General features: G+C 46.3%; 1 protein-coding gene across 1 annotated transcript; it reads right to left on the bottom strand.

Annotated features, from left to right (window-relative positions):
• Positions 1-2,999: 2,999 nt before the first annotated feature.
• irf3 (interferon regulatory factor 3) lies at positions 3,000-9,165 on the bottom strand (the record flags this gene model as incomplete). The annotated part of the gene is made up of 10 exons (XM_080542450.1): positions 3,000-3,179; positions 3,406-3,530; positions 3,656-3,945; positions 6,907-6,997; positions 7,182-7,388; positions 7,893-7,976; positions 8,195-8,252; positions 8,427-8,482; positions 8,707-8,875; positions 8,998-9,165. 10 exons carry the CDS (start codon positions 9,163-9,165, stop codon positions 3,066-3,068), a joined length of 1,362 nt encoding a protein of 453 aa, XP_080398576.1. The 3' UTR covers positions 3,000-3,065.
• Positions 9,166-10,633: the final 1,468 nt, after the last annotated feature.

Here is a 10,633-nt window from a genome sequence, read left to right on the forward strand (position 1 = left end):
GGACTAAATCACACTTTCAATGTAAAATCTCCATTGAAGATGCTTTTTAGTCTAGGATTAGTCCTAAACCTTGTCTGTGAAACCAGCCCATATAGTCGCGGAAATGACCGTTGTCACCTTCAGTTGTTTCCAATCTCTGATATTATTTATCACTTGTTTATGATATGTACAGTTCCCAGCTCTACCCTCATCCCTGACGCACGCCACTTCCTGTTGTTGTTTTAGAGACCCCTGGTCACCAGCCTGCATGAGGCCAGCCGGTTTCCTCTCCTCCTCTTTCCCTCCCTCCTTCTGCCCAGTAGGTAGCAGGCTGAGCTTCCTGACAGGAAACGTTGTCATTGACTTCCACATGTCACCCCTGTCCCTCCGCCTCTCCCCCTTCCCTATAACCTCTTTCCCATGGTATAATATGAACAAGGGGCACATACATGGTGACACACACACACACACACACACAGTAGTAACCACTACGTAGGACCGGGTATACTGAGCACAACCAAGTTAGAGAACGACACAGACAACAGGCCAGCGTCACCAGGCGTATCTAATCAAAAGAATGTCTCGACAAGAGAATTCAAATTCAATTTAGGCTCTTAATCTGTCCACTAAGGTTTCCACAGAATATAATCCAAGTAAAGGCCTCGGCACGTCGTAGGCCGGGGGGTAGGAGGGTGGATAGGGGTGGGTCTGTGGGCGCAGGTCGGAGGGCCTACAGGCTCCCCTCTATGGCTGCCGGGCTCTTTCTCCGTCTTCTCACAGGCTATGCCCAGGATCGGTCTGGTGACAGACCAAACACATTAATGTAATTTGCCACAGAATTGTTCTGCCAGAGACCGGCTCTCACCCAGGCCATACTTCTGTTCGTTGCTCTCCCCCCTTGTGTTAGCTACACTTCTCCTAATCTGTGAGGCCATCCGCCTGATTGCAGGATGCGGGGCAGCTGTGCATCGTTATGGTGTCTACCCACTATCACTCTGCCCCGCCAGTGGAATGGTCACTGTGCTGGTGTCAGTACCCGTTACTCCGTGGGGGTCACTACAACACACACACACACACACACACACGGCCATCCTGCTACCATGGTTGTGGTTCCCATAGAGAGGTCAGGAGTGGACTACAGACCCGTCCTCTACAGACGCAGGAGTTGTTGTTGTTGTTATTGTTGTTGGGTGGGGCTACATCACCCTGAGTGAGTGCTCAACTCTAAAGTTCACACTACCGAAAACATGTCCATGTCCACACACTCACACACACCTGGTATCTGGTACCGGCCCAGTACCACTGGACCCAGAGCACAGGCTCCAGGACACGGCGCCATCTAGTGGGAGTCTGAGAGAACAGTATCCCATGGTCTGTCACACTTCTCTCAGCCACAGATAGAGAGATCGAGAGAGGAGGTGGCGAGAGAGGGAGGGGGGACAGACAGAGAGAGAGGAGGTGGAAAGAGAGCGGGAGGGAGATAGAGAGATAAAGGAGGTGGAGAGAGAGAGGGGAGTACAGTATAGTGTGTGTGTACCGGTCATAGACGTCTTACCTAGCTGGGGGGGCTAGGTGATGGTTTATTCCCACCATCATGTCTGCTGTTCTTTCCTCTGATCATACTGTATGTTTGCGTTGATCTGTATCATCTTATCTGTATCATTATATCTTCAAATTCTCCTGTCAGAAAGCCTGTCTGCGCCGTCCTGGGACGTACTTGATATTGGTGCTCCCCAGTCTCACAGACTGCTCCTCAGTTTCGCAGCCGGGGTTGTTCTCTAGAGTGTGTTCGTAAATACGCTCTGGAAATCTAACCAGCACTCATGGAATGCCTCTTGTCCAATCAAATTACTTGGTCCCTTTATGACGTTGAACCCAGTGTGCACTCCGGCGCTCTCGCTGTCGGTGTAGGGAAGTCACTTTCACATCCATGTCAATATAAAGTCAATATTCCTTTGCCTGCATGAATACCATTATGTGAGTAACATAATAATGTTTTCCTCATGTTTATAGACTATTTGTCATTAATATTTATTAATTACTTTTGATTATTACGGTATATTTCTCTGCGGCTATATTTAGACTTGTTTTAGTCTGGTTAGAGCCAGTAATAATTTTCTCTGTAATATTAAGGGACTGTATATATATGTAATTTATTAATGTGTCTGATTCTCCATGAATGTGCCTGATTATAACAGCAAGCCTGTCTAGCTCGTCCAGCCTATGTATTTGTGTAATAACATTAATTACCTCAGAGATAATTGTTAATTGTTTTTCATGCTTACTTTGTGTATAGTAATAATAATACCCTTTCTGGTATCTGGTATTTCAGACCACACACACAAATTCCTTTTCACATACACTTTGATCATACTACTATACTTTTTATGGATATATGGCCCAACTTCTACTGGTAAGCGCACATTTTCTTACAGAGCAATAGCTTTATGGAATAGGCTACCTGCCTCTCTCAGAGGCCTACCTAGGAGAGACTTCAAGAAACACATCAAAACTCACTGTGATGGTCATGGGGACTAATTTATGCAAAACCAAGTGAATGTATTGCTTTTCTGCTATTGTTATGTATTGTGTATCAATGTGTTTTAATGCCATGTTTCAGAAGATTTGTTGACATGTACTGAAAGTGTATGAAGTAATGAAATACTGATTTTTTAAATGTTTTAATGTAAGGACTCTTGGAAGATTAGCCATTGGCTAAAAGAGGTCCTAATAAAAACTCAAACTCAAACTCAAACTAGGGTTTTCAACAGCATTGTCTCACTCAGTACTGTGAATAAAGCTCTAACCAGAAACACACCTTCATATCTTCACTCAAACCACAGTTCATTTCCTGAGGTCCCTAGCCTCTCTTTCATCCACTATGGAGAAAGTTCGTCAGATGTGTTCCACAATGAAAATAAAGTAAGAGCTTACGGACAGTCACATGCTGTTTTTGGTGGGTTAGTTCAGTTGAGACCTTTTCACAATGCAGTTTCACATCTCTGGGCTGCCCTAGCGTACTTTAGATTCACATTTGCATTTGTTAACCTGGGGATAACCCAATGAACAATAAACAACTCCATCATCTAACACAGCTCCATCATCTCCTGCAGAGAGGTCTGCAGTTCCATGGACTGCAGAGAGGAGGCTCCACCTGCCTGGGCCATCATCTTCAGCAGCTCAAAGGTCGTCAACACCACCTGACACACCACAGAAGAAGAACAAGACCAGAGTCTCTTTACGTGTGTGTGTGTGTGTGTGTGTGTGTGTGTGTGTGTGTGTGTGTGTGTGCGTGCGTGGGGGTGTGTGTTTGTGTGTGTGTGTGTGTGCTCGTGCGTGCGTGTGTGTGTGTGTGTGTGTGTGTGTGTGTGTGTGCTTGTGCGTGCGTGTGTGGGTGTGGGTGTGTGTGTGTGTGTGTTCTCTCACCTCTATCATGATGAGTTTCTTCTCCCAGGGTCTTCTGTCGGGGTCCGGCCACTTCTCCCCCAGACAGAAGAACAGAGAGAAGGAGGGGCACTCTCCTCCGCCCCGACTGATGAACTCAGACAAGCCTGGGGAAGAGAGGGAGATTATCACACACACACACACACACACACACACACACACACACACACCCTCACACTCACCCTCACCCTCACACTCACTATAACTTCCGCATCTTCCTCAAATCTCTCACCTCCAAAGAAGTCTCTGGAGAGGTAGAGGGGGTCTGGCTGCAGCTTGGAAACCTCCTGCGGCGTCCCGCTCCGGTCAAACTTGTCCAGGCTCCAGAAGGCCCTGCTGTCCCCTCTCCGGAAGCCGTACACTACGGACCCCGACACCCCCACCTCCACGCCCTCGCCCAGCTTGGCCAGGATCTGCTGGGTCAGCTTGGCCTGGGTCTGGTCCAGGACCGGCCCTGGAGCGGGCAGGGACACCAGAGACAGGCCAGAGTCTGGGTCCAGGACAGGCTGGGTCAGCTCTGGTCTGGTGGGGGAGGAGGACACACACACACACACACACACACACACACACACACACAGTTCACAGTTAGATACAACAGCAGAAGGCCACGTCGGATTCCTACTACTTCTGTCAGCCAGCACGGTGAGAGTACATTAAGCAGGGCACATCGCGGCAGTGTGGTTTGTGTGGATACACAGTATAGTGTACATAGACCAAGCAGGTGGTCTTTATATAAGAATGTTCTTGACTTCTTCACCCCCCACTACCCCCCTGCACCGTTCAGAAAAGTCATTCTTCCTTCTTCTAGCATTGCGACTGTCCAATGATAGACTTATTTTTCTGTGATGACTGAAGATTCACTTTAGACAAATGTACTTGTAAAGGCCAGGTCACATCTAAGCACCGCAACCAACCGACCAAGCGACGGCGTCGCCACCGATTTGATATGTTCCGTCGCAGGAGAACGTCCAGATTCTATGGAATGTCTTCAGCCTATCAGGAAACAGCATTCATGTTCCCATGGCAACGGACATTGCCCCACCAGTCTATCTACAGGCCTATAAATAAATGTTTCTCACCTGTTGCCAAGAAGCGGAGCGTTATCATAAGTCTCTCTCTAGCACAAACGCTGCTAGCATAACACTGGTCCGGTCAGCCATTTCTTTGCCGGGTAAACACAACTCGCTCTCCTTGGTCGTCGGTTCCAGGTGGTTGCATTGTTTTTTCTCTGCAACGTTCTAAACATTCTGAGACAGACTTCTAGAAATGCCTTGCAAAGCGGTGCTTAGATGTGACCTGGCCTTAAGTCGCGAGAGGAAGCAGCCCTCACCTGTACACCAGTCTGAAGCCTCACTTGTACACAGTGGCGGCTGGTGGTGATACTGAGTGGTTAACATCAATAGTTCACACTGCAGCAAAGGCAGCATCACATCCGAGATACAGTGCCAACTAAGTTACAGTAATAATGCTCTACAACACAACTAGAGAAGTAGGCTACCTACAAAAACGTTCTGATGCCAAAAGTGCTCTCTTTGTTTTTCTCTCTCTCTCTCTCACACACACACACACACACACACTTTTCTCAGTACACATTATCCCATGCCATTTTTAACAAAAACACAATGCAAGAATGATGAAATGACAGGCTACATGATAGAAGAGACGCTCTATCATAGGTCCACCTAAGTATGCACTACCAAACGTGGTCCAATTGTAACATCTGCCAACAACTCAATTGGTGCTTGGGCCTACCTTATTTGAAGAGAAGCTCACATCGCCTTTCTAGGACGCAAACAGGTTAATCACCATGTCATTGAAGTCCGGTGATTTTTGGATGAAGTCCCGCTCAATAGACAGCATAGCCAGGGCGTTCAGCCTATCTTGTCCCATAGTACTTCTGAGAAATGATTTGATCCTCTTAAGTGTACTGAAACACCTCTCTGACTCTGCCGATGTCATAGACATAGGGGTTGTGATGGCTATTTGCGTAAATTTCAATGTCTCCGAAAAAGTGTTCTGAAGATTGTTCTCAGTAATCATCCTCAAAAGTGACATTGCAGATGTTAAACCCACAAACTCCACACTACTGTACATCACCATCGGCTCCCCTTTCAGTTTCTCTTTGCAGATCATCGGGAAATGTTCACTTGCAATTAGCTACACTTGCCATTAGCCAGTCATTTCGTTGAAACCAAGAAACACAACATTTACGGTTTTGTCGTTTGTCCTTTTGTGCTATTTGAACACCGTTTGTTGGACGAGGTGCCTCCTGTCTCTTCACTTCCAATTTATTAGCATGCTAATACTGCCGATTCTCTTCACTACTCTTCTCCCCCCTACAGTCGGCCTGCCCTCACTGTACTGTACTGTACTGCTACGCCCTGTCATTGGTCAAGTCAGCCTGGGCTGAATTAATTTAGCCCAAATTTTCGGGAAATCAAGGCGGCGCCAAGACACCTGTCAATCACGATGTGACAACAATGATTGGAAGATGATGCTAGGAGTTTGTGCTGTAAAAAATCTGCCCATTTCGATATATCCTGCATTTTTTGTGACTATTCGGTGCTGTTGCTGCTCTAGGTTCCACCAAAATCAATCAGTTCTAAGGTTTAACAATTATATATATATATATTAATTATATTATTCTACAATTATTATATTTTAATATTTCTTTAATTTAATAACTTTCTCATATTTATTATGGAAAAGATAGTGGGGCTTAGCCCTGCTAGCCCATTGATACCAGCCGTCCCTGCTTGTACACCAGTCTGAACCCACCTCACCTGTACACCAGTCTGAACCCACCTCACCTGTACACCAGTCTGAAGTCTCATCTACACCAGTCTGAAGCCTCACCTGTACACCAGTCTGAAGTCTCACCTGTACACCAGTCTGAACCCACCTCACCTGTACACCAGTCTGAAGTCTCACCTGTACACCAGTCTGAAGTCTCACCTGTACACCAGTCTGAAGTCTCACCTGTACACCAGTCTGAAGCCTCACCTGTACACCAGTCTGAAGTCTCACCTGTACACCAGTCTGAAGTCTCACCTGTACACCAGTCTGAAGCCTCACCTGTACACCAGTCTGAAGTCTCACCTGTACACCAGTCTGAAGTCTCACCTGTACACCAGTCTGAAGCCTCATCTGTACACCAGTCTGAAGCCTCATCTGTACACCAGTCTGAAGTCTCACCTGTACACCAGTCTGAAGCCTCACCTGTACACCAGTCTGAAGCCTCACCTGTACACCAGTCTGAAGCCTCATCTGTACACCAGTCTGAAGTCTCACCTGTACACCAGTCTGAAGTCTCACCTGTACACCAGTCTGAAGTTTCACCTGTACACCAGTCTGAAGTCTCACCTGTACACCAGTCTGAAGTCTCACCTGTACACCAGTCTGAAGTCTCACCTGTACACCAGTCTGAAGTCTCACCTGTACACCAGTCTGAAGTCTCACCTGTACACCAGTCTGAAGTCTCACCTGTACACCAGTCTGAAGCCCGCCTCGTTCTCCACCAGCTGCTCAGACACCTTCACCCCCCGGTAGAAGACTGTCACCCTGTACTGGGTCTCTGTGGGGGGGGGGGGAAGACAACCAGATATGAGAATGGCTGTTCTACCCATTCTGTCTCTGCATATAACTGTGTTTCACCTGTTTGTGAACTGGGTTTACAAATACTGAGGTGATGCGTTAGGGGTTGTCCCTTACACACACATACACACACACACACACACACACATCTCTGTGTAACGTACTGAAGTGGTCTCCCTCCATGGTTCTAGACACGATCTCTTCCCTCTGCTGCAGCCCATAGTAGGCTCCTCCCACTCCTTCAGCTCCACCCATTGGCTGTTGCTGCGGCCCTTCAATTACACCCTCCGTTGCTCCCTGGTACTGCTGTTGCATGGGCGACACAGCTTCTCCAATCAGGTGGTTCATTGGGTCGTAGACAGGAACTACGACTGGGAGGTGAAAGTAGAGGCAGGATGTGGATTTATTCTAGCAAAGCACCTATACAACAAGGCCGGCGGTGGCTATGGGCCGGGGTGGGTTCAGCACACAATTTTGATGGAATTGTTGATATTCCGGGGTGTGTTTGAATGTTTCATCTCATATTTGCATTTACTGTAGGTCCATATACTATGTCTATCTATTTAGTACTGTCCATAGCCACCGCCGGCCTTCCCGCTCCCCCCCCCCCACGTCGGCCTTGCTACCGCTACCACTACCCACCCCACCCAAGGTGTTGGTTCTGAAGCCGAGCCTGCTACACAAACAACATTTATTAGTAGTAGTAGTAGTATTAGTATTAGTATTATTATTATTATTATTGTATTATTATTTATATTATTATTATTATGATTATAGTATTAGTAGTAATAGTAGTAGCAGCAGTAGTAGCAGTATTATTAATGTTATTATATTAAAATCATGAGTTTATAAAGGGCCATGTGTAAGGGCGGTACCTGTCTCCACAGGCTCCAGGATGTTGAGGCCCTGCAGACACTCCTGCAGTATGTCCTGGTTGATTGTGGAGGCGGCTCCCTCTGCTGGCCAGACACGGTAGCGCACAGGACGAGAGGAGGCGGTGTTTGGTGGACAAAGGACACAAAGACAATGTCATTTGCCCTACCTCTATGAGACGGTATCTGAATTATCTGTATCAACTGACCACACAGACTAACGACAGAGAATAGAAACAGTAGGAAACAGATGAGATTAGCAATAGTAGAGCGTAGAAACAGAGTAGAACAAGGGCCTTCTTTACCTGTCAACATATTGTCACTTGGGAGGAAGATATCATCAAAGATCGAGACATCATCCCTCTGCAGGAAGAGAGGAACATGAGGGCTCAATACAATACAACCATGGTAGAGGTAGTAGTAGTTGTCCCACCTCACAAACCCAGTGCTAGAGTGGATATCCAGGAAGTACTAATCTGGTGTGTAGGAGGTACAACACTGGGGCTAGAGCGGATGACTGGTAGATACAGTACTGACATTGTGTCCCTGGAAGCCTGGGTCTTGGTACAGGTCCGGCTCTGGGTCCTGAGATCCTTGAGACAGACCAGGAGGGAGGACAACAGACCAGGAGGGAGGGAGGACAGAAGTCATTTCAGAGTAAATGTAGGTCAGGTGGTACACAGCAGCACACCCATCCAACAACACACGTGTTTGATACCGTTCCTCATTCCGTTCCATGCATTGCAATGAACCCGTTCTCTGATTTCTACCTTCACCACACTCCCCTGCCTCTCACAGATGGTTCATGGTGCCTCACCAGCTGCAGGGGTGTGGTCCGGCCAGCGGTACACCTTGTGAGGGTTGGCGGTGTCGTTCTTGTTGTCGGAGACGTTCTGGAACCCTTTGGCTCTCAGTGCAGCACGGAAGTTCCTCTTCCAGATGGACGGGTCAGAGTGGGACTGGCCATTACTGGCTTCATTCCATGCCTGCAAAGGGGGGACAGGACGGATGGACGGACAGTTAAAATGAACCTTGTACAAACAGGTAGTATAAGTCATATTATTATTTATAAACAGGAAGTCCATCATCACTAGGTAAGGGCGTGTACCTTGAAGATGAGGACGTCATCGCTGGATGAGTCTTGTCTCAGCTTGTGCTTCCACGGGATGCAGAACTCTGTCTGCTCCTGATTGGTCCAGGCCACCCCTGGGTACCGCCCACTGCTGACCTGCTCCCGCAGCCAGGGGATGAGCAGCGGTTTGGGCCGGGCCGACATCTGGACGGAACACCTTGAGGAAAAGCTCCAAAGGTGAACTAATGAACTGCAATTTAAAATAATGTATAAGAATTATATCCTTTCTAGATACAACATGGAAGAGACAGGACATGCTATTTGCTAAAATGAGTGTATGATTAAGCAATATCACACGAGAGGGAGTGTGTTATACTGAATACCAGCACGGCTGTGATTCGGTCATAGGTACGAGGCCGCAGGCCGAGTACAGAAGACAATCACAGCCGTGCTGATATTCAGTATAACACACGACCTCGAGTGTGATATTGCTTTTATACAACAGTTCTACAGCGCAGATTTATTAGTTAACAGTAATAAGTGACAACAGATTATGATTTGTTTGTTTATTTAATCATTTATTTTGGCTCCGTCAAGAAAAAAATGTTCCGCAACGGGAAGCGAAGTTTCCCACAGAAGTGGGGGAAAAAACGTCAGATCAGATACATAAACGGGTTATTTTGATAAACTGGACACATTTTGTGAATATATATGGTTACTTTCTCACCTGAAAACATATTAAAACTTCATAAAATGACATATTAACACTTGTAGAGCCAAATTACAGCTTTTAGCCAATGGCGGCCAAAATTGAGGATTTAAAAACGGAGGGTTTTGCTTTGCTCGCTGATTGGCTATAATGTTCTTCTTCTACGTGTTATGTGACAATGTCTTTTTAGTAACAACTTGCGCATTACTAAGTATTTACTAACTACTAGGGGTTTAGTAACCACTAAATGCCTACATTTAGTAATGACTTACGCCAAATTGGTGCAACCCAGGCCGAACATGAATGGGGATAGGACAAATAAGCTTTGCTTCCTCCTATTCCCTTTCGGACAGCTTAACCATGTGGATTTTTTTTTTTTTTATCATTTGTATCCCAATGTACTTGGTCTGCTGTTCGAAATAAACTTGAACTAACTAACACCGCTGGTGAGACAACCTTTAACGGGTCCAGTAAGTCGACATTAAATGGTTCCAGTTGTGTGTTGTGTCAAAGTTGAGGATCATTTTAAACATCCACCAACATTTTTACCAACACAGTAAAGTAGGAGAAGGGAGAGAGGGCATGGGCCGGATTTAAACCCATACCGACATGGGCATGAGTGTGCACTGTAGACCGCTGGACCACCCCACGCCACGATCCACCAACATTTTAACCCCAAAAACGTCAATAGGTCACAGCTACAAAAAGACACACAGAAACACAGCTGTTGGTGTGACAACCTGTAACTAACGTCCAGAGACATGACGAGACAACGTGAATTTCTGGATGTGCAATAATAATAATAATAATAATAATAATAATGAATTTATTTTGTATAGCGCGTTTCTCAGGACTCAATGACACTACATTCAACAACAGAACAATAATAGATAGATACATAAAATAAATAAAACAAAAGCATAGTCAGTAAAAAAACATTAAAATCAAGTTTAAAATGGGGTT

Source organism: Nansenia antarctica (genome assembly GCF_963989245.1).
Source record: "Nansenia antarctica genome assembly, chromosome: 11".
In the NCBI taxonomy this organism is placed as follows: Eukaryota; Metazoa; Chordata; class Actinopteri; order Argentiniformes; family Microstomatidae; genus Nansenia; species Nansenia antarctica.